The sequence below is a fragment of the Perca flavescens genome, chromosome 7 (genome assembly GCF_004354835.1).
Source record: "Perca flavescens isolate YP-PL-M2 chromosome 7, PFLA_1.0, whole genome shotgun sequence".
Taxonomy (NCBI): domain Eukaryota; kingdom Metazoa; phylum Chordata; class Actinopteri; order Perciformes; family Percidae; genus Perca; species Perca flavescens.
Genome location: NC_041337.1, coordinates 11,369,995 through 11,394,517, shown reverse-complemented (window position 1 = coordinate 11,394,517; position 24,523 = coordinate 11,369,995). Strand labels below are relative to the sequence as shown.

Below are 24,523 nucleotides of genomic sequence, written 5' to 3'. Positions count from 1 at the left end.
TTCTAGAGGTGTGAGCCAACTTCATTAACGTCTCTTGGTTACAGCTTTGGGTTTGGAGTTCACTCTGAGTTTTTAATCCACTTTCTTCATCTTAATGCTCAGAGGGACACAAGTGAGGTCAGAATCATAGCCACTTGTTGTAAGGAGAGTGAACACTCCAGCTCAGTCTGACGGTCGAAACAGCCTGTCTAACCTCAGCAAGCATCTCCTGCCTTCATCGTTAACTATATTGACCACATACCGCTATAGTTTAGAGATGAAAACAGCACATGGGGGGATATGAACAGCAAAATCTATTATACGGATTGTGATGCCAAAAAAAAATCTAAACCCGAGTCTGGACCAAGCTATGATTCTCATCTTGACGTCTGACACTAATTAGTTTTAGTAATCTTTTCAAATTTTGTTATATAAATGTTTAGAAAACCCACATTTCCTCAACAAGATAAAGTTTCTATCTATCTATCTATCTATCTATCTATCTATCTATCTATATCTAGAAACAGAAGTCATGATACTGAAATTATATTTAAGATCTGATACTAATTGAAAAAAAAAGTTCACAATGTACTCCTCTAAATTGATCTAATCTAAAAGAAAAACAACAAACCAGCATCAGAGACAGCACTGCATTTATTATCTCCATCCCCTAAATCTGCTCCACCCCCTTTAGCTGCCTATTTTAAGCCCAGATGGCCACACATCCTCAGACACAGCAGAGAGAAAGTAGTTGCCTCCATCTTCGCTATACTTGTAAGTATCAAACTTGTATCTTATTATATATCTTATCTATTCATCTATATATATTATATTATTAAACCATTTTTTCATCATTTTTGTATTACTATTATTAAAACAGTTATTGAATCATATGTTTGTCAAACTCTTCTTTTTCTGTCTCATCCCATTCACACCTATATTGAATTATATTATCTGTGGTTACAATAACAAGTCCAGAATGCAATTTGTTCTTTTCAGTCCTGACAATCTTGATTTGTGATTAAAGGACTCTATTCCATTGTTTCTACAGTGTGGTCAATTTCTTTTTAATAAATTATGTATTGATTTTTGACTGGATGTGGAAATAAAAACCTTCAAATGTATTTGTTATGCGTTTGAATTTTTCCAGATGCTGTTTGGTCATTGATTGAATATTCCAGATAAAAAGGTATGTGAAAATTCAATAGATCCAGAAACAAATAAAAATACAATATACATACAATTTATTTAAAAAAACATTATCTGGTTTTGGCCCTGTGATCTAACTCCGTTTTTAAGGCCCATTGGGCCTTAACAATGTCATGGTGACCTTTGTTTAAAATCAAAAAAATATAAATACCCAATACATACAGTAGCTGGTCCACAAAAGGAGTCAAACAGAAAAAACAAAGATGATGGACATGTTAAGCTATAGCTCATTCCTTTCTACACAAGGGCATTCTTAAGTGACATAGTAAACTGACAACTAGTACATTTATTCTCAAGCTTTAGTGACCTGACATGCCATTCATGACACAGGGGAATGACACATCAAATTATTTTTTTTTAATCACATAATGCATAATTTGTTTGTTTATTTGAGGTTGTAGATAACAAGTTCATAAAAGTTAAATTATTTCTGTCTGATATTGTTCCTTTTCCCCACAGCACAAACATGAGCAAGCTAATTCTAATAGCAGGTAGTTCACTTTTTGAATTGATCATATTAATGTTTCAAAAGCTCTGTTTTAAGATGATCTGACTGTGTCTGTCTGTCACTTGACTGAAGGTCTCTGTTTGATTATGACCAGTTTGGGTGAGTTTATATTTTGCATTAAAATGTCTTACCAGCATCTAAATAATGTGTTGTTAAACAAGGATTTTTGTCACAAAGTTACTAACTGATGTCTTAAATCTTTCAGCCTCTTCCTCCATACTGGTGTGTTACTACACCGAATGGTCAAAATATAGAACTGGGAACGGCATGTTCACGGTTTCAGATATTGATTCAAACCTGTGTACCCATGTGATCTACGCCTTTTCTGACATTAATGATGCCAATGAGCTGGTACCAAGCATAGACACACAAAGTTACCAACCCTTTAATGGACTAAAAGATAGGTCAGTGCTTTACCCTTTAAATATTATATTATATTATATTTAAAATTGTCTTTTCTTTTGAAGTATTAAATATTCATTGTTCAACATATTTCTCACTAGAAATGTGGATCTCAAAACCCTTCTGGCAGTTGGCGGTTCGACTTTTGGCACCCAAAAGTGAGATATGTAAATACAACATAATGGAGGAAAAAAAAATAAAAAAATAAAATGTGTGTTGAAGACATGCACTATATATATATATATATATATATATATATATATATATATATATATATATATATATATATATATATATATATAGTGCATGTCTTCAACACACATTTATATATATATATATATATATATATATATATATATATATATATATATATATATATAGTGTGCATGTCTTCAACACACATTTTTGTTTACATTTTCAGATTCACCACAATGGTATCAACAGCAGCAAACATGAACAAATTTATCCAGTCATCTATCACACTACTGAGAAATGAGGGGTTTGATGGATTAAACCTGGACTGGGAATTTCCTGGACAAGGAGGGAGTCCTCAACAGGATAAACAGAGATTCACACTGTTGTGCCAGGTCAGATCCATAATTTATCCTCTGAGTCATTCTCAGAAATATACAAGAGCATATGATGTATATGGTTATAATATTGATTTAATTAGGTCTGATTGACCCATGCTGCTATGTTGTATAGGAACTCCGAAATGCTTTCGAGTCTGAGGGAACAGCAACTGGCCGCCCCAGATTATTGGTCACTGCTGCTGTGTCTGCTGTCAAAGGATCCATCGATGCAAGTTATGAAGTCACAGAGATTGCCAAGTAAAGTGAAATAAATTATATTTTATTTTTCACTTTTTTTTTTCCATTCTACTGATTAGCTGTCATGTTAGTGAACTTGATCATACTTGCATTTTTTTTTTAGGTACCTGGATTTCATCAATGTGATGACATATGACCTTCATGGCACCTGGGACGGGGTCACAGGACATCACAGTCCCTTATACCAAAGTTCCCAAGACACTGGAAGTCAAACATACTTAAATACTGTGAGTACACAATGTCATACTGCCTTCATTTAATCTTTTAGGTACATTTAGCAAAAAGAATAATATGTAAGTCTACCCTCAATAATAAATATGGGGTGAACACTTTCAACAAAAGCTGAAAATTATATTTGTGAAGGTAGGATTTAAGTTAGTTTTAGTTAAGTGTACTTTAAATTGCATGTATGCCCTGCAATACATCAATTTCAGAAACCAAGTTTAATTTAAACTGAATTTGTTGCAATGTATAATTTTCCCAATTGTGTTTAGCATTATTTATATCCATTTGAATATCTTTGACCTAACATGTTTTCTAAAAGAGGATGAACTACCTGTTCTGAATGGTACTATGCCAGTGGGCCATAGCAGTCAGCAAAACACATGTGGCTTGCCATTTATAAGTATGACACGTTTTAGGTAGAATAGTCTTTATATAAAAAGAATCTATACCAACAGAGCGTAGTGTAGTGTAGTAATACCAGTAGTCAGCAGTGACTATTTAATCATGCCTAACACAACAATGGCATACCAAAAGCCCCTTTGTGATCTTTCTGCCAGTCTGCGAGAGAACTGGCAGTGACTATAGAAAGAACAAACATTTTTAGATCAGTTAGGCACCGATTACTGTGTTAGTATAAAAAGGGGTATAAATAACAACAGAAAGCTTTCTTGTGAACTTATTGAGGAAGCTCCAAAGGCGTGTTAACAAAAAGGTACAACAGACTAAGTGACACAATCCAGAGACTTCGGACTTTTATCTTACAGTACTGTATATACTTTTGGTTATTATTTAGATGTAATAAGGGGATTCTTTGTGATAAATGGTTTATGTACTAGGGGTTTGTAGCTACATACATACCGTAGGAATTGTTTCTCACAATAACCACCATAAGCTATAACTCATTCCACATTTCAGGACTATGCAATGCAGTATTGGCGAGACCAGGGGGTTCCTGCTGAAAAACTAATTTTGGGATTTCCTGCATATGGGCGAACATTTACCCTGTCCTCTACATCCAGTAATGTTGGAGCACCAATCAGTGGTGCTGGCTATGCGGGCAGTTACACCATGGAGGCAGGCTTCTGGTCCTATTATGAGGTAAAATTGGAAACTAATTTGTTTAAATCAATCGTATAATCATACATACAGATTGTAATGTGTATGATGTACCAAGTTTCTGATTCTGCTTATATGTTAGATTCAAATTTGACATCTGACCCTCTTTCAGGTTTGTCTTAATCTTAACGGAAAAACAGTCAATTGGATTGAAGAACAGAAAGTTCCATATGGTACCACAGGAAACCAGTGGGTTGGATTTGACAACATAGACAGCATTAATGCTAAGGTAGCTATTTGTTAAGTGATCGTAATTCTTTATAGAAAAGGAGTAGTTGAACACAAATCCAGTTGATGTGTTATTATGACCTCAGCTGTTGATCTTTTTATTTTGCATTCTCTCAGGTCAACTACATAAAGGCAAACAACTTTGGAGGAGTCTTTGTCTGGTCTCTGGACCTGGATGATTTCAATGGGCAGTTCTGTGGTCAGGGCAAATACCCCCTCATCAGCTATCTGCATAGTCTTCTGGTTTCAGGCAAGCCCAAAGATTATGAAGTGTCTATCCTATTTGGTAAAATGGTAGTGATGTTTTTGATGATCATACAGCTCTGTAAGAACTGGATCATCAAATAGAGAGCAAATGTGTGTTTTTTTTTTAGTGTAAAATCTCAGCAGTTAAGCTCAGTAATACAATGCAATAATCACGAACAGTACATTACAATGTGTAACTCATTTCTTCGACAAATGTCTCTAAATCCAGGAGTTCCAGTCATGACCACTGTTAAGAATCCTTCAGCCATAACTACTACCACTACAAAGGCCGCCACCACCACTACAAAGGCCGCCGCCACCACCACCACCAGCGCCACCACCACTACAAAGGCCGCCGCCACCACCACCACTACCAGAACCACCACCACTACAAAGGCCGCCACCGCCAGCGCCACCACCACCAGCGCCTCCACCACCAGAGCCGCAACCACCAGGGCCACCAGCGCCGCCACCACCACAAACTCTGCTGGGAAATTTGATCCAAATTTCTGTAAAGGAAAGACCAACGGGCTTCACACCAACCCTTATGACTCAAACTCGTTTTACAATTGTTTCAATGACTTTACCTATCTCCAAAACTGCCCCTCTGGTTTAATATACCAAGATAACTGCAAATGCTGTAACTGGCCCTAAATGAGCGTGCATAATCCATGATGGGTAGTATATACTTATATACTACTATACTTATTACAAAAGCTGGTGTGAGTCTTTCCTTTTTTTCTTCACTGCTAAGAAAGCTTTGTCTTCTATGCTTTAGGCCATTGTTAAGCTCTTGTTATGTTACGTATAGTTTAGTTGAATGCCTCCTAGTTAGGTAGCACAAGCCTGAGAGTAAACTAGTAACATTTTGTTTTTTAATATAAAATACATTTGGGGAAAAATTGTGATTTTGTATTATGTCCAGGATTAAATAAAAGATATCACATGACAAAAAGCATATCATTAAAGGTTGTGTTGTATTTTTAAACAATGCCTGTCTAAAAATGGTGTGCAAATTCAAATCACAATTCATTTTAAATAGTCAGTTAGTGACAGTACAGAATTCTTTAAAAACTACTGTACTTCACTCAGCACACATAACAAAAAATATCACCCTTCAGCATTTTCACAGAAAATGCATACTTTTATATTGTCTGAAGAAAAATATTTATGCAGCAATTTTCATTAAAGTTAAATGAATCATCATAATTTTAAGAACTACAGTATTATTAGCAGCCCAACAAAAATCAGTTCTAAATACATCCAAAAATCATTACAGCAGTCTTCCGCAAAATCTTTATCACAAATGCAAAAGGAGCTTCAAGTAGTTATGCCGTGATCATTTCATTGTAACAAAGTCAAAACCGTATGTCATCAAACAAGATTAAACAGCATCCGTTGTTTACTGTAAAGCTGCAATTACAGGGCAATTGAAAATGCAACCCCCTGGCTCTAAAAAGCAGAATCACATTTTGTTTAAAATTTAGTGACTATACAGTAAGTCAAGGTCCTGTTGGTTGCTGTTGAAATTATTCAGACTAACAATAACACAGGCTTTTGAATCGCATTTGTTAGACTGGTTACCCATATTGTATATTCCTTCATAGTTCATGGACAGAGCTGTGGGGCTCAGGGAGCTTCTGAATGTCACAGTTTTGAATCAGACTGAAGTAAAATTCTATAAGTTCCTCGTAGTTCTTTTTGGAAATCCGTTCATTGATTCCATGGAATCTAAGAAAAAACAAAAAAAAATTATGGTATCTAAAAAGAAGAAATTAAGTGTATTAATTTGATTTCCTCATGCTTTCTTGCAGGATAATGGCTTTTTACTACCAAAGCTGAAGGGTAAACTGGGCTCAAGGTTGGTTCTATACATAAAACTCTTATTTGTTCAAGAGTAACTTTAAAGAGATAGTTATGTTTGTTTTGTAAGTAAATAGGGCTGTTCCCTTTAAGTCGGTATAAGTAGGTATAAGTAGTAAGTTTGTAACATTAACGTGTGACTCAGTTCAAGCAATTATTTATACTTACTGCAGAAAGCTTTGTTAAGACTATTTTTATTCAGTGTTAGACAAACTATATCCATACCTCTGAGCATCACCTGGTTTAAACCAGACAGGGGCGAAGCGATAAATATCATTTGTCAGGTCTTTGAAGTGCCGACTGTCTGTGTTCCCAATACAGATACCTGCATATTCAAAAAATATATTACAACACTTGTGAAATATTTTGACCTTAATCACCACATTACACAATTAAATATATCTGGATTCTACCTGGAGCAACTGTAACTGTTGGAAAAATGTCCAGCACAGTTTTCTTAATGATCTGGAAGCCAAAGGACTTTTCATCCGCAGAGCTCACAGGCAGAGGGTCAAACCCATTAACAAGCTCTATCTTCACTCGTTGGTCTCCCACTGTAGACTGGATTAGGTCCAGGACCTAGACGAGACAGCTAATTCAACTCAAAATATACATGTATAGGCATCAGGAATTCTCAAAAGTAGACCCAAACTTCTGACTCTACCTCTTGTAATGACTGTGCTGAGTGGATTCGTAGATTTACATAAGCTTCAGCGAGGGCAGGAATGATATTCACCTACATGGTGGGAAATAACTTTGGTTAATACTAAGGAAAACTGTATTGCTTGTAATCAAATTTCCTGTGAATTATCCCGGCTTTCATAATGAATGACTATACCTTAACTCCTGCATTAAACATGGTGACTGCTGTGGTTGTCCTTACAAAAGCATTAGTGTCTGGTTTTCTTTCAAGTACCCTGTAACATAAAACATGCTGATTTATTCCAATGGATATAATCAGGAGAGAACATTCTGAAAGAAATTAAGGATGTAATTACCTGCCCAGTAGTGGGGCGAACAGCCACAAGTTTGACATTATAAACTTCATTGGGAGCCCGAACTGAAGACAAAGAATGAGTAACCACAGGGAGGGATCTAATATGCTATTAGATGTGATGAGTAGTAAACTAGTAGTTGGTTCCTTTTACCTTATGCGCCAGATGCTCAAATGTGCCACGTTCAGGCCCATGACCAAATAATCTCGGCATAGGGTTCTCCTCTAGTCTGAGGAAATAGCATAACACAGTTAAAATCTAAGATTTTGTGTTTTTTTCTGAAAATTCATCATCTCAATTTGAAGAAAATGTAACTCTCACCTTTTCACTGCTGCAGCCAAGATCCCAATGCTGGACTCACTGGGAGGCATCGAGGAGTGACCAGGGAGCATAGACACACTAAGCTTCACAGTGGCTGAACCCTTTTCACTTATCCCAATTCTACAAAACAAGTACACACACATAAAAACCAGAATTTACCAGAGACATTAATTAATCGTTAATATATTTTAGGGCCCTTTTTTTGGCAGTTTGCAGATTATCTGTATCAGCGTTTTATTTGCCTGATGACTGGTCAAGTAAATTCATTTAGAAGTGCGCTACTTTGGCTCTGCTACAGCTCTGTGTCTGTCCCTCTGCTTCGGTTTTACTCACGACCGAGTCTGACTTAATGTCCCACCCACAACATTATCTGACTGACCTTTTACAGTGTATTATATTGAATCTTTCAAATGTATTCAATAATTGCTTAAGTTTTGTGTTGGAGTTTGTAAAATTCCAAAATCTTAATTTGGATTTAAAGATTTTCATTTTCACTGTAAATGCATATTGGTTCCAAATATTGTTTTTCGGTTTTATTAACTACTAATAATTGTTATCGGTATCCAGGCCTGGAAAAAACAGTATCAGTCAATCCCTAATATATTTTACACAATTCAATGGAGACATGCAATTTTATGCTATGCTTATGAGTTCTGTTGTGGTGTCAAGCCAAATTGTTCACTTTTTACAATGGAAAAGCTGCCAACTACATATCATGTTTACACTAGAGCATGACAGGTTCTCACAGTGCAGCAGGTCCTTCCAGACCACTAATGACTCCGTCAAGTACAGCCAGGCCCTCATCCAGGACAAACGACAGCTGCACACTTCTCTGCTTCAGTAGACGCACAATGTTCATTGCCCCCTTGTAACCACTGACCTTTAAAAATTAATATTGAAGGACACATACGTTCAGATATGATATTTTAAATCTTATTTAGGTTCACAATTTCAAAAAGTAAGAGTTTGATGAATATCTAAAGTACTTCTTCATCATGACCAAGACCAATGTAAAATCCTCTGCGTGGAGCATAGCCTTTTATCAGCAAGTACTCCAATGCCTGAAGTATTCCCTGGAAGAAATTAAGCATATTGATTTAGTCTGGCTGGCACATTAGAGGTTAATAAGTATATACTGTAATTCAACTCTGTTTTTAATAGCAATATCACACACATTATCACTTGTTCTCTCACCATTAAAGGGCTCTTGTCATCTATGGTCCCTCTACCATAGATAAAGCCATCTATCTCCTTGGCAGAAAATGGTGGGGCCTCCCAGCCATCCGATTCTGAAGCAGATACTACATCAATGTGGGCCAGCAGCAGGTATGGCACCAGGTCAGGCTGTGATCCTTGCACCGAAAACAGGTGGCTGTAGTTTGCCACCAATTCATGACGAACCAAGCTTGAAGAGAAAACGGTTGGGAAGGCTGATAAAGGAAGAAGAGTACAAGCTTTAAACATTAAGGTCAGTTTAATACGCAGCCAATGAAAAAAGTTGCATAATTTGTTCTGTCACTCTAGAGTGTGCAAAAATAACCCTGAGGATGCTATCAGGCCAGTGTGGCATAAAGGTTGAAACATGGGTCGGAAAAAAAAGATGCTTTTGTTTGCATTGTGACAAATGTAGGATTCAAAGTCTTTGGAGCTTAACCCATACAAGGGACTGAAGGCTGTGATATCTCTGCCTCTATAACTCAGCTAAATGACTAATTGACTATTGTTTTTATTTTGAAAGAAATTATAGCAACAAAACTAAATTGCTAGAGTACCTGTTTAATTCCTCTTAAAAGCCCCTTTGAACATGTCTGACTTTGTTATGCAATATATACAGCTAAAATAATTAGCGGACTAATGAATTAGCTTGTCAATCAAACAAAAATAATTGAAAAGAAATGGGCAGGTATTTTGATAATTGATTAAAATAAAATATATTAAAATGATTCATTATTTAAGCAAAAATTCCAAAGATTTGCTGGCTTTCAATTTTCCTTGTCTTATACCTATGATAGTAAACTGAATAGCTCAAGTTTTGGACAGTTTGCTAGCTAGATAGTCAACAAAAAACAATTTCACTAGAAACATTATTAATGAGAAACCTGTATTAAAATGTCACATAAAAAAAACTAGCTAACTGTTAGCTAAGCTATCAATTACATTAACGTTAATAAGGTTAATAATAATAACAACAACTTATTAACCTTAACTTGTATTTATAGCACGCTAGCTAACGTTACAATTAATCTGCGGAAGTTTAACGTCACACTTTTAATTTTAAAATGTAGTGTAACGGCCGGTGTGCCAGTTTAGCTGGTGATCATGTTAACTGGTGATATTTGCATGAAATAAGTGAATATTCAACAAGGCCATGCCCTGCGTTTTGCTCTGCCTCCGCCCCTCGAGTGCCAGAGGTTCACATTTTCACAAAGTGTTTGCAAGTGAGACAAAATAATGGATACTGAAAACGTCACCAGTTTATGTGTAACACATAAAGCATTATCCACACAAATACGACACATACTGTAAGAACGGAAAAAAATAAAACTAAACAACGCACTAGAGATCTAGCTGGGATTCGAACCTTGGATGTCATGGACAGGGGCGTCGGACTGGAGTTAAAACCGATACTGATTACCAGGGCCCAAGGGGAGAGAGGGCCCTTGAAAAGTCTGTAATATATTTTATTTCACCTGGATATTTTCATTTCCTAATTAAATTTCATAATGCATGTCAGATGAAATGAAATGTAAAGTTAGTGTATTGGCTGAATAACTTGGTTGATTGACTGACTACATTTTCTATACAAAAAAAGACTAAGGTCTCACCCACCCCTTGCTAATGCGCCAAATGGTTTAGTCCATCTGCATGCATTTTGTTTATGTTAGCTAGTTCAGTTGAGCGTCTGGTGGAGCGCAAACTTCTGCTGTAGAAATGTCTTTCTTAAAGAAAGCCAAATCAGGCTACCAAAAAGAAAGGAAAGATAGGAGAAGGAGAGAAAACTAAATGAGGGGAAACAATTGGTAATTGACTTATTTTCAAAGAAAGGTGAGCACAAACTAAAAAACGAAATCCATGGTGCTAAACTGCTTGAATATCTCCGTGACTGTTGGTGCTAAAAACAAACTGAGACAACCCATAATAGGCTATAATGGGTATAATGTCTATAATTAGCAATAATAGGCTCATCAGTGTCATAGGTAGCTTGGTAGCTCATTGGTAGATACATATCATGTCAACATTATTTGAATTGAATCTGACATTATTTGTTATGTCAGATTCAGTAGAAGCAGATGTTAACATTGTGAAACACATGGCCCTCAGTTTCAGAAACTGTCACAGCAGGGAGCAACAGACCCCTCAGCCTCCTTTTTGGATTTGAAACAAGGGAAGCTTATATCAAAATTAAAGCAAACCATGTTTAGCCATTTTGACTGAAAGGTGTTAAGTAACACTAACATCTTATTGTGTTTTATTATATTAGGTTACAATTAGGATAAGAGGTTAATATCAGATGTATCCTTCATAGAGAAAGATGATAGAGAACATCTGATTGAGGATGATGGGAGTGAAGACAGCAGGGAGCATGAGTGTTGCTCTGAGCACAGTGTGGAACTGAGAGCTGAGGAACTGGAAAGTAGGCAGAGCAGTGCAGACCAGTTTTTGCCAGAGGATCCAGGACTATGGCCAGATAAATTAACAGATGATCAGAGAGACACCACAGTATGCAGGCTGGCGAGTAAGAAAACAAACAAAATGTAGTAGTAACCACAGTAAAGTAGGCTAGAGATTTGAGGAAGGAGGTTTGAAATGTGTTTTATCAGGGTACTCTAAGCTATACAGTTAATAGTTATTACCCTATAAACAGCTAGGCCTACAGATTAATGTTTACAGAGACCCGATTATTATTTTAGAGCCCAGGGTCTGGTGCTACGCCCCTGGTCATGGACAAAAAAAAAAAAGTTGACAGACTAGCTTATTTATTTATTTATATATATATATATATATATATATATATATATATATATATATATATATATATATATATATATATATATATATATAGGGTTAGGGGTCCTGATCACCCTTACTTAGCTAACGTTAGCTCTAGTTGTTAGCTAAATTGGAATAGGCAGCTCACGTTAATTGTTTAGCTAAACTGTTAGTTAGCTAGCTAGAACTACCCTTGAAGTAACGTCGTGTGTGTCTGCAGCCATTGTAAACTACACTGTGAGCACATCAGTGACTAACGTTACTAGCTAGCTAGTAAAGACAATTTAGTGTCTCGCATATTTTACTTACCTTTTCGAAGGAGCTTGTCAAATTCACGTAGTGCGGTGATGTTGCTCTCCTTCTCTGAGAATGACACTGTGGGGATCCGGATAGCCTCTGGATAATAAACAGAGATAGTAAACATCGGTCACTGGTGGCTTCTCCACGTCTTTTAGCTAACTACTTTCCACACAGGGTAACGGCAATGTAACGTAGCTATACCATACCGAATAGCAAGCAAAAATTACCTTTAAAATGTGAAAGAAGCTCCTCTCTCTGGTGGTGGTCTATTACCAGGGATATGTTGTTCGTCTTTTCCCAACGTGCGAGTTGAAGTCCGACATTTACGTCCAGTGAAAGGGTCCTGATGGATGCTATGGTAAATAGCAATAGGACTGTAATGACAAAACTACTAATAATAATCTTTAAACACTTGAAAATTTTGAACTTTGGACCGGAGTCTGTCATTGTTGTTTGTTGTGACAGGCGGAACTCGTTCACTGTGACTGTACGTGCAGACCGGTGCAGACTGAATTAGTTCGTGTTTGTTGAATGAGAGCCACCTGCTGGCGGCGAAAAAAACTTGCACTGCACATGACTCTTCCTAATAACATGTATTTAATGATGAATACATTTTTTTTTTTTTTTTTTTTAAACATTACATGTACAGTAACACAGATTCACTGAAAAGGCAACATGACATTACACAATGTGGGTTAGGAAATATAAAAGATTTATAGCATTATTTGTAATACATTTGGGAAAATCTGAAGTCTCAACTTAATTTCCATGTTTAGCAAACTACACATATCCATTAGAAAAACATATAGAACTGTAAAACTAGACTTTGAGGTTTGCTCCCATACAGACACACAAACAGTCAATTATAAAGCAATGTGTGCCCCCTGAAGATATCCCAGAACAAGGTCATTATGGTTTGCATCACCAAAAAAAAAAATCAAATGTAGAGGATTAAAAAAACCCAGAGTTACTCCTGTCTAGAGGGTGCTGGTACGTCCTGTGTCTCAGCCTGAAGCAAAAGCCCCTCCTCACTGTCTGACCCTTGGTAAAAACGGTCTAGTAAGGCAACAGATGGACCAAATGAGTTGTCCTCAACACAGACATAAATGAGGTACAGAAGGCACGTCACAATAAGGAAGACCAAAATCTGTATCTGAATGGGCACAAGGCGGCGCTCCACCTCTCGTTTTTCCAGGGTCGTAGGACTGACAGGAGTGTCTGGGTATGCATACTGGACAGGTCTCCCTGCTGCACCCTTGATAGGTCTCCGACGAGTAGCGCTGAAATATGACAGAGTATACAAATGTGTTGATAACCCAGTTACAAAACGCCTACCATGTCTTGGTATGTGCTACTATGCAAGTTGTCCATGTGTCAGTCACCATTTCTGTACATTTCTTGTACTTCAGATAAATCCTATTGCCATTCAACAATTTACAAAGCTGTGAAGAGTTTCTAATTGTTATGCTGTAATAGTGTTGCTGTGGCACTTACTAGATCCCTGTGGTCGTGGCATCGGTGTTTGGAAACATGTTCTTAACAGTATCCTTAACAGGCTCTTGAGTAAGCTAGAAAAGAAAGCAAAAATGACTGTCAAAGTGGACCAGAGAAAAAGATAAATATTTCCCAGACAGCAGAGTCCCACAGAGACAGAGGCCCAGCAAGTTAGGTAGAAAGGAAATGATTTTTAATGTGATCACAAGAAAAAAGGAAACTGTTAAATTTAGTGTGTATCATTTTCTAGCTTGGGTTACACATTGTAACACTGACATATGAAAGGAGTTACACAAACAGAGTATGTTATGATAGACAATGCACACACCCCCCATCAAGTGATATGGAATAAAAAACAAAAAAAATGTATGATGTATGTGCCTTCATTTTCCATTCATAAGAGGATGCCTTGGGAGTGTAGTACAGGGACTGGTTCTTCATGGTGTCCACAATTGGCATGTCCAGCTAAGGAAAGGAGACGTAACAGATTATAATTTCTGCCGTCTTCATTTCCTCCAGCGAACCTCTCCAACAACTTTAACCACCACCGACATTCAGGCTTAAAGTGTGACTGAACAATGTGAGCACTACTGACCCTGTTGGACCGTGACCAATGTTTCTGCACATTGCTCCCATTCAACGCTCTCTCAGTGTCTGAGCTAGTAGAGAGTGACCTGCGACTCTCCATCTGTTGTTTAGAGTGAAAATGTACATGACTAAGCACTGCAGCGACGATTACTCACAACCAAAAACATAAAACGAAATGACAGGGTCACTTTTTAAGATGTGGAACGTGGGTTTAAAAACATCCAAGATTAACTTTCCTCCTCAACCATGTGAGTGATGCTGAAGGCCTGAGAGGACATTGATGATTCACCATCGGGCATAACTGATTGTGATCCAGATGGAAACTGCAAGGATTAGTATTATCATGGTTTACAACAACATAGACATGTATTATTCATCACACAATCTACACACCAGTGAGATACCATGCCCATCACTGTAAAACAACAGGAAAATACCCCAATGGTGGCTTGAGAAGGACACACAATATAGTTACAGTCCAAGCAAGGAATGCAGAGAATTTTAAATCCACAGGAGAAGTGAAATGAAACCAGCCTACCCCTGATCCTAATCCCGAGTGCTGATCTACAGAGGATGCTCTACTAATTCCTACGGGAATCTGTGAGCAAGGAGGCCGACTCTGCTCCGATGATTCTATCGCATTCCCTGAATTCCACTTGGGACTAGGTTCACGGTTTCTAGAAGCACGAGCATGCTACAAAAGGCCAACCCAATGAAAAAGATGAAGAAGAAAAAACACATCAGTGTCTCCTGAGCATTCAGTTTGACAGAATTATGTTCAAAAGATGTGAATATCTGTAGTATTTACCAGCCTTGATGAGAGTAAAAAGCACTGCGGGTAAACAAAACCACCATTCTGAAAACACAACTCTACCTGTGAAAAGTAAAAAAATAAATAAATAAAAAACACCAACATTTAAAATGCAAGTGTTTATTCCAAAGTGTGAACACTTCGAGTTAGGTTAGAACACAAGTTTACAGTTGCAATCCGTGCGTTGAACCACTAAGTGGCACTGTAGGGAAGTATTATTTCAACACAGCTGAGGATAAGAAAAAAATACAAAAAGATCTATTGACCAGCAAAAGTATACAGTAAGTACGAGCTCCTAAATTTCAGACAATTCAAGTGGTACTATTCATTAACACAGCAACCCTAAATTTAACCAGGATATCAACAACTTCCTACAGTATTCTCACCTGGCTACTCCCTTGTTGTGCCTGGTCGGACTGTTTAACGGTCTCTTCTTTTTCTCCTTCGGAACCTGTGCAAGTCACAGAAAATAATACAAAGCATATGATTATCTGATACCAACTATAAAAACAACAACAAAATTTAACATTTCTGGTCAGCTTACCGGTGTTTTAAGCCCCCCAACGTCTCCTTCCAGGCAGCACTACGATTAGGCAATGGTTATGGTTAGGTTTGGGGTTAGGTTTAGGGTTTGGTGCCAGCAGCGCTGCCTGGAAGGAGACGTTGGGGGCTTAAAACACCATTGAGCTTCTGGTCATACCCAACTCTCTGTCCTCCTCTTCCCCATTTTCCTCCTCTTCTTCACTGTCAGAGTATAATACACCTTTCTCTACTCCATTCAGACAGCCATGTCCATTAGACTGAAGCAGTTTCCTTAGCTTCTTCTCATACAAGGCTCTGGTGGATGCTAGCACAGACAAACAATACTATTAGTTTTTTAAGAAAGGGACAGACCTAAAAAAATACTGTGAATGTAAACATTAGGTGTTAACACGTTGATTAAAACACAAATGTGCAATTTGATGGCAGGAATCCTATTTCTACAATGAAAACCAATTTCAAGACAGTGTTAAGTGCAACCTCACCGACTATGGGCCCAGCTTTAACCCCGTGTTCGAGCAGTGCGGCCTTGAGGTCATCATCAGTCAAACCACTCGGGTCGGGCATCTCTGTATCCTCCTCCTTGTCCTTACAAAACAAAATTTGCTGAATTTACTGAATGCTGTTGAACGGCTGTAGCTTGAATGCTAGCAGTTTCCAGTTGTATGATATAGAGCATTAAAAAAAAAACTGCTGGAGGCTGCAGCTCACAAATATTATACAAATCCATTTAATTATAGTAGTGTATGAATCTTCTGCTTAAATTTGATTTAACTATTCTGAAAAACTACACAAGATAAAAAAAAAAAAAAGTGGAAGATAGGTTTATGGTAGAGTCCAACAATCTTTCAGAGGGCCTGTATTATCAGTTATACTGGCTTGTCATCAAAAATCAACTGGCAGGAAACTACGAAAGGTTTATTGTTCAACTGTAAAACACTCTACTTATCTCATAGCTCCTCATAACAACGTTTGAAAATCCACAACTACCAGTCAGTCTGGCTGCATTACTATTATTGTCCTTATTGATCAGTCTGCCAATTGTTTTAATTTAAATCTGTTAATAGTTTGGTCTATGAAATGCTGCTATATCAAACTAGTTGCCAATTAATTTTCTTGACTAATTCAAACTAATTTAATTGACTCATTATTTCAGCTCTGAATATCAGCACTGGGTCTCGAGTGCAAGTCTTGCAGCACTTTCTAAATGTGAAACTCTACCCAGACTTTACAGTACTGTTGATTTTAAAGTAGAGGCTATTCCTTAATAGACTAAACACATTCCACCCAAACAGACAGTCTTTCTACCCCATGACACAGCACAGAAACAACTTCCAGACTTCAAGTGCTGGTGCTCATCTTGGCACACATAAATGAGTGTGACAGGTGTGGCAAGCACATGCGCACAAATGTAATGGCAGAAGCCTGCTACTGAAACGTCTCATGTAAATCTATACCAACCATACAGCTGGTGGCTCAGTGGTCAAGGACATCAAATTCTATAGCAAGCGTTGAGGACGTTGAGCGTTTGGTAGGAGTGACCCAGATCACTTTGTAACACACGTTATAATGCTCGCCTAGCTGCTAGCGTGGCACGCCCTCATACTCTGCTTCGGATTAGCTAGTAGACCTTACCTAGGTACTGCGCATGTGCGACTCCCAACAAAGATTGAACAGAAGTGAGATTCCTCACTCGGTAGCTAAAACAGAGAGCTCAACACACAGGGTGAAAAGAGGAGCTGCAGCAATGTGCAGTACTACAAAACAAAAAAACTATCTAATGATACATTTTAAGATAGGCATAACATAAGTAGGATAGGAGTTTGGTGTAAACAACATTACTAATCTTGAATCTTATTTTTTGTTGTTATAGCCTACTAGGCTGGAGTAAGCTAGAGTTCACAGAATGAATGGCAGTATTTCCCCAGTAATTCCCCCAAATTAAACTTCTGCTCCATTGATTTTCCCGTCCTGAGAGACTAAGGGGAAATGACACACAGTTGAAGTTATTTAAAGTTATAAGATCCTAATAAGCATTTCAGGGCTGCAGCCCCAGTAGCCACCCCCTTGCCCCGCCCCTGCTTACAGAGAGTCGTTGCACGTTGTGACTGCAAAAGTCAATTATATGAACATTCGGGTGCAAAACACCAAGAGTTTGATCAACTCACTGACACATCTTGTACTTGATCCTCCTCGTCGCTAGAAAAATCCACCGCGTTTTTCTGACCGATGTGTTGTAAGTGCAACCCCACATAAACCTCCTTTTTGCTCTTGACAGGTGGCAGCTCAACACTGTGGGCCACTAAATCTGACTTCAGTCTAGATTTAGAAAGGTGAGCAGGGTTCTCCACAAACTGCGACATGTCAGAAAGACGAATCGACGCGAAAAAAATAATAAAAACTAGTTCAACTTTTTTATATTTGTATAAACACGTCTTTTAAGTCCGATGGACCCCACAGAGCTGCTCGGACAAACCCTCTGCGGTGCTCTGAGAATCACACTGACTCAACTGAGAACAGCTGCGAGAAACGACTTGATTGACAGCAACCTAGCTTTCCATTTCATTACTGACAATTAAGCACTGTGTGTAGCTAACCAGCTTTTAAGTCATATAAAGTTACTTGCATTCAAATTGAACGTCATTTTATTAAATTAAGTTATGTTAAAATGAATTATGAAACGGAAAGTTAACAACTAGCTAGCAAACTGTAGGCTATTGTGTTTATTGTAGCCTAGCACTGTTTTTGACCCCGGTCTCCCAATGAATGTGGCCAACATCCAGTCCAATTAAACTGGATACAATAACTTCGGCCTTTTAAGTAATGACAAAACATAGTAGCCTAGGAAAAGCACAGCTGTTAGGTGTTATGTAACTTTAACAATATCTCCAAGTCATGACATACATTTTTATTATTTACACCTTGGCTTTGTCAAAATGAATTCAGTGAAGAAGCCTATTGGAAACCCTGAATTTTGAAAGGTAGTTCAAACTGTTTAATTTTCAACGTACATTTCTACAGCCGGCGTACCTTTGTCCTCCAGGTTTAACCTGGCCTTTGGTTGCTGTTGGTGTCGTCTCTCTGGTGCATGCTGCTGCTGCATTCTTACTTGAGTGATGCATCCGCCTAGTGCAGGTAGAAGTGGGGAATGTTCCTTTCCTAACATCTGTTAACAGATAGTAAACAAAATACTTGTTTAGGTCATTTTCTGTAAAGCAGGGGGTGCTAGATATGCCACTGAGGGCTTTCCCCCCCAACTATATAAGCAGGCATCTGTTCCAACAATTTGATTATCTGAAAAACCTGTTATCAGTGGTCAAGCTACAACTCCCTAAACTTGTTTCTTGGAATAGGCCTCTGGTGCTTTCAGGGATCTAATCAGTATAAAATGAGTGAAATCCCCTGGTAGGTTAGAATTAAAAAAAAAACCTGGGTCATGGTATACCTACGTCCGGGGTTTTTCTCCAAAAACATGAATATTGAACCCATGTGTAGAGTAAAACTCAACAACCCCTAACATCTGGTACTAAAGTAAACAGCTGTTTCCCTGCAGTTATCCTGCTCCATGAAACAGGTCCCTGTTTTAGGGGAAAACAGTAGGTAATACAAATAATAATTATAATGGGGGAGTTTTTTAGAGCAAATGGTCCCTTCCTGTTTTGCTTTAGGTGAAAAAAAACCCTAAAAAAAAAAACACAAGAACATTTAAATAGCATAAGATGTCCCCACAGGATCGTATTCCTTGAATAACCCTATATGCCAGTCAAAATATGAATAAATAAAGCAAAATGGATCTCATGAGCAATACATGTGTTGTTTTTGTTTATTGCAAATCATACAAATCATGCAAAAAGATATAACTTTGCTATCTGGCTGCTTTGTGCATGCAAATATGAAAGGACAAGGCAGCAGGTGTTTACATTGCATTGCAGTGAAATTAGAGTTGAAGTTGAACAGACTTGATTACCTGCTGTGCTGTTAAAAAACATGAACTGTACCATTTTTAGATTGGATCAACACATTGTGATGTGAGAAAAACAATATTGGTTTTCCACCGAAAGGGGATAGAAAATACCCAATTGGGATCCATCAGATGTGAACTGTTTTATTGTTCGAAGAATTGGCCTACATGGATTTCTACTTTGAATCTCCCTCTTGAGAAGTGTTTCCACTTAATTGTACAGGGCCACATTTTAATATTGATACACATTGTTGTACTTGTTTTCCAGCAACTTTTGCCAATGATTCATGGCAGGTAGTTCAGGAAACTGCTGCTTGGTATATAAAAGATTCCCTGTGGAGTCTTTGACCTCTAGTAGCGCTATAGAGCTGTTTTGCTATATGTTTGCATCTCATAACCCTTAAATTGCCTCCTCGAGTCCTCCACTTGCCTCCCTTCCTCGCCAAGTATATAAAATTAGGTATTAAAATAAATAAACAAATCTCCCTGCTCTGAGACGCTCGGGGCGTGTCCGCTGAAGGCGCTGAGCTGAAGAAGTTTGTCCACACATACTATGAGCAATTGCGCACCGCAAGCGGGGATGAGATGGTTTTCATTTTGATATTTTGCCAACACTGTTCTTTTCCAGTCAGCTACGGTCACAAAGAGGGTCACAGTAGCCTAATTAAAGGAGTGAAGGTACAAATAACGTTAGTAGCATTGTTTTTTTAATAAAGTAGGGGAGGGGTTATGTTAAGGATGACACCAGTGCATCATCGAACCATGATTTTCAAGCTGCCCAAATAATCCTGAACAAAGAAATGGTGAAAAACAGTCAAACTCCACAATTTAGTACTACACAGTTTACAGTCTTTTCACATATTTTAACATGTATAATGCATTTAAAAAGATATCACTGATTTTGCTCTGCCCAGACTTTAAGACTAGAAGCCTGATATAGATACTTCCAAGTTCAAAGTCAGGAGATATTCCACAGTTATTGCTGTCAGAAGCCTGAATGCTCTTGGAATCCTTTTGAAAACCCTACTCGACAGGGAGGAGGTAGGAACCATAAGAGGCTAGATTGGAAGGGCTTTATGCCAGAGCTGAGATGGACAAGCTGGCTAAGGTGCACACCCTGTACCCAAGATGATACAGTTTAACTTTTATAGACTTGTTGCATTTTATCTTAATCTGGCCTCCCATCAAAATGGACAATAATAATATTAAAATCCAAAAACCTAAACAGCGAGCTCTAGCACAAAATCAAGCCAAAAAAATACAAGGTGGTAAAGATAAGATATTTACCACCAAGATATTTTTTTCTTCTTTTTTAAAGCAACGTTTAGTGCAATTTAGCACGGCTACAGGTCAGCACATAATCTTTGCTTGAATTTGGATCCCAATTCACTTTGAGTTAATGAGATTAATGATTAATTCCAATACTTTTCTCTTTCTGGTCACTGGACAAATGAACAAAGTATACAAGATAAATGAAAAGATGACTTACTTAGTGAATATTTCTATTATAGATATTACAGCTGTTGCATAATATGCTAGTCTTCACATGCTGCTGTCATGTCATGGCTGTAAAATAATAATTGTAAAACAAACAAACAAAAACGTATTTCCACTGAAATCAGTCTAAATCAGCGTTATACATATGTGCTGTTATTGGTAGGTTCATGTGGGTAAAGCTCAATTAGACAGTAATGATACTAGTCATACTTCATAAACTGGTAGAACTAGCAGGTGACATTTCCTGGGGGAATGGTTTGAAAACATGGTGATGTCCTCACAAGGAACCGTAAGTGATCAGCATTATAGGAGTAAAAAATCCTCAGCTTCCGCTTTTAAATAACAGGTGGCTTAGCATATCCCACAGTCATTAACTGAAACATCGCTGAATGCACAGACCTGTGGCTTCCACAGTTAACTTCCCAGTAGTAAGTAATGAGAGCTCTAAGCTGTTTATGGAAGTTGTAGAACAGCTAAGAGCAGCAGGAAATAAACAATTTTATTTCTTTGACCATCTGCTAAGTCACAACTTTTATGAAAACCAGGCAGTTGTTTCCCAAAACACAACTCGAGGAAAATATCTAGCTCCAGTTTAAAATATCTGTATTTGCCTCACAACTCCAAAAGTTTAATGCAAGGAAAGATGTAAATGATGTTGGCTACAGTTTTGTTGATATTATAACATAAGATTTTAGATGCAAAAAATAGCTGTGCTAAACAAAATTCTAGCAAAGACATCTTGGAAAAATAATGTCAAAAAGTCTTCAAACACAGTTCCTCGGGTGACTGTCCACTGGGTATCCGATGGCTTTAAACCCTACATGAAATGTTAGAACAAACTCACATAGGAATAGAAAGCCATAGGACACAGTTGTGGTTTAATGTTGGAAGACAATAATACAAAATCAGTGACTGCTGCAGTTGAGAAAGGCTGAAAGCTTGAAAACAAAAAGAGGAAAAAAACAGTGGCAGGCTGCAGAAAGCATTCAGGATATAAAACTCACATCGGCATGAATAATTGACCAAAGACACTGTAAGTATTCATCTGAGGCCCAGGGGAGTAAAATGAAACTGTCTTGTTAGTCTTTAGACAGAAGGAATTGTTGTTGTTGTTTTTTGTACAGCACAAACTCAAATAAATTGACCCCTACCCGATGCTTGAATCTTACGGAAATACAATGCCGGCTTTGATTAAAAATGCTGTTTTAAATCAATGTCTGCAGGTTAAAGGTGCAATGTTAATCAAAAGGATTCTGTTTTTGAATCAGAACAGATTACGTAAAGTATGTGTATATTCTGGAGCAACCTTCTGCCTGACTTTCACAAGCACAAAGGAGATCATTACCTCAGCGTTTTGATTCAACCACTGGGCATAGAAAGCCTAGCCATTTTTATTAATGACCAAAAATATGTTGGCAGTTATACATTTATTACATTTCCATGCAGTAGCTCTCGTACCTCTTTAATCAAAGCCATCATACTGATGAGTCAAGCATTATTGTTGCACAGAAAAACTACTCATATGCTTGATTGATTTCATTATAAGTTCATACATACTCCCACAACTCTTTAACCTTAAAGAAGTCAAATCAAAATTTTAACTTTGTCATACATTGGACTAAAACACCAGACTGTTAACCACTATTTTAAGCACAAAACTGTGCTTTGGACCATTTTCAACCCCTCAAAGAGTCTCAGCACCCGAGCTATGCAGGCAGAATCTGCTCAACCAAATGTCTGCTCAGAAAACAGTAGCCTTTATAAAAACATGAAAAAAAATCTTGTGGACAGAGAGGAAACGGGCTACTAGAGGACAGAGGAGGCATTTGTTGACATTGTATCAAGTGCAAGCCTGAGATATTTGAGGCACAGAGGGGCCAGGTATTTGTCAGTCAGTGTTTCTTGTGCTTTTGCTGTCTCCAACTCAAACAACAAAAGCCCCATTGAGCTTCCTTTTTTTTCTCTCTGAACAAGCACACAAAGCTTCCTGTACTAAACTGCAACTGTCCAGTACTGAGAACCACTTTTAGTCATCTTTTAATGCACCTGTTTCAAGTTGTTCTGTCAGTGCAAGGGAGTAAAAACACTTTGTTAGATAGCTTCACATCTTTTTCCATAGCTTTGCTACACTTAGCTTATTTTTTGATTAAAACTTGTGATTGTGAGGTTGTCAGCCTAGCCAAACATCGAGCTGTTAACACACTTAGGTGAACATCTTATTAGCCTCATGTGCTGGGTATTCACATGGCCTTTGACAGAGAACATTACTTACTGATTGAGGGAAAGTGTACACTCAATCAGCCTTTTCCAGGTTCGAAATAGACCCACTGCCACTGAGCTCCTGGGAGCCTGTTCTCATGCATGTCTCAGCATAAATTAGTAAAGCCCCTGTGTCAGACTCTGTCCAGACAAGAAGGTGAATCTTAGCCACAGGGAGGATTAGCTTTGATCCCTAAGCATCGTACATGGTCCCTCTCTCAGCTGGGAGCCAATTCAGGGAATCGTCAGTATCCCAATGTTTTTACTGGCTTTAGATTATTTTTAATATATTTTAGTACATTCCTCTGTTCATTTGATAGAAGAGTAAGAGCAGTGTGTATTTTTTCCAAGCAATTGTAGATGCAAAGCTATATAACAATACAGCAAATGACTAATATCCCACAATATGACATTTAGACACTGATCTTGAAGATAAAGAGAAAGGGATGGCACCTGATTTCTTATCTATGCAGTACTCCCTTTTCATATTTAAAAAAAACCAACACACCTAAGCACCTTCCACTGGCAGACAAGACAAGCAAAACACATTGAAGCACTGCATACAACACAGGAAAGCCCCAGAGTATCAGAAAAGCAGCTTCTTATCCTCACTGTCATTCTTGATGAAAACAAACAAGCTATTTTGCCCGGCACACTTTACACTTCTGAGAGTAACAGTGGCGTGCAGTAAGTGCCGGATGCATTCTTATGCTATAAATCTGACTCTTACCTCCTTCTCCCTCTCCTGCGTCCCTCGCCGGAACTAGTATGGCATCCCCTCAGCCTAATACTGTATGGAGAGACAATGGGTAGTGGGGGGGGGGAGGAGTTACTATGTGAGCACAGGAGCGAGAGTGGGGAGACAGAGAGAGTGAAGGCAGAATGAAAACTGGGAGAGAGAGAGTGTGAGAGGGGAATGGGGGCTCAGAAAGGAGATCACTTGCTCACAATACTCTCAAACCGCAAATCTGACAAAACGTTACATGAATGGCAATTCTTGAACCCCCCTCTCCAATTCCTCCTCAGATGCGATGTCAGAGAAAACGGCAACCAGAAATCCCTCTTCGCGTGGGAAATGTAAGGAAAAAACAAGAGACTGTGAGAGAATGGGTCCCGGTTTTAAACAAGTCCCTTTCTTTGGCATTCTCTGAATGAGTTCTT

The 24,523-nt window shown here is 38.0% G+C and overlaps 3 protein-coding genes across 8 annotated transcripts; 1 reads left to right on the top strand and 2 right to left on the bottom strand.

Moving 5' to 3' along the window:
* The first annotated feature begins 1,152 nt into the window (after window positions 1-1,152).
* On the top strand, window positions 1,153-4,845 carry LOC114558254 (acidic mammalian chitinase-like). Its single transcript, XM_028582090.1, has 10 exons — window positions 1,153-1,168; window positions 1,648-1,679; window positions 1,769-1,795; window positions 1,902-2,100; window positions 2,520-2,685; window positions 2,804-2,928; window positions 3,032-3,155; window positions 4,069-4,251; window positions 4,382-4,498; window positions 4,615-4,845. The coding sequence occupies exons 2-10, from the start codon at window positions 1,655-1,657 to the stop codon at window positions 4,843-4,845; spliced, it is 1,197 nt and encodes a 398-aa protein (XP_028437891.1). The 5' UTR covers window positions 1,153-1,168; window positions 1,648-1,654.
* Window positions 4,846-5,701: 856 nt separating this feature from the next.
* On the bottom strand, window positions 5,702-12,766 carry pm20d1.2 (peptidase M20 domain containing 1, tandem duplicate 2). The gene is made up of 13 exons (XM_028582630.1): window positions 12,440-12,766; window positions 12,222-12,308; window positions 9,117-9,352; window positions 8,909-8,995; window positions 8,669-8,802; window positions 7,923-8,042; window positions 7,755-7,830; window positions 7,605-7,666; window positions 7,445-7,523; window positions 7,271-7,342; window positions 7,020-7,185; window positions 6,832-6,931; window positions 5,702-6,474 (listed from the first exon to the last, which is right to left on the bottom strand). The coding sequence occupies exons 1-13, from the start codon at window positions 12,657-12,659 to the stop codon at window positions 6,345-6,347; spliced, it is 1,569 nt and encodes a 522-aa protein (XP_028438431.1). The 5' UTR covers window positions 12,660-12,766; the 3' UTR covers window positions 5,702-6,344.
* Window positions 12,767-12,842: 76 nt separating this feature from the next.
* On the bottom strand, window positions 12,843-24,162 carry lemd1 (LEM domain containing 1). 6 transcript variants are annotated; one of them, XM_028582966.1, is made up of 12 exons: window positions 24,093-24,162; window positions 18,657-18,811; window positions 16,131-16,233; window positions 15,806-15,952; window positions 15,492-15,556; window positions 15,103-15,168; window positions 14,833-14,988; window positions 14,531-14,617; window positions 14,302-14,394; window positions 14,088-14,171; window positions 13,707-13,780; window positions 12,843-13,492 (listed from the first exon to the last, which is right to left on the bottom strand). In XM_028582966.1, the coding sequence occupies exons 2-12, from the start codon at window positions 18,765-18,767 to the stop codon at window positions 13,180-13,182; spliced, it is 1,299 nt and encodes a 432-aa protein (XP_028438767.1). In that variant the 5' UTR covers window positions 18,768-18,811; window positions 24,093-24,162; the 3' UTR covers window positions 12,843-13,179. The 6 variants fall into 6 exon arrangements, with proteins under 6 accessions (XP_028438767.1, XP_028438770.1, XP_028438766.1 ...); XM_028582969.1 differs by lacking the exon at window positions 24,093-24,162 and having other exon boundaries at window positions 18,676-18,763; XM_028582965.1 differs by lacking the exons at window positions 18,657-18,811; window positions 24,093-24,162 and adding an exon at window positions 17,814-18,594.
* Between the last annotated feature and the right edge of the window lie 361 nt (window positions 24,163-24,523).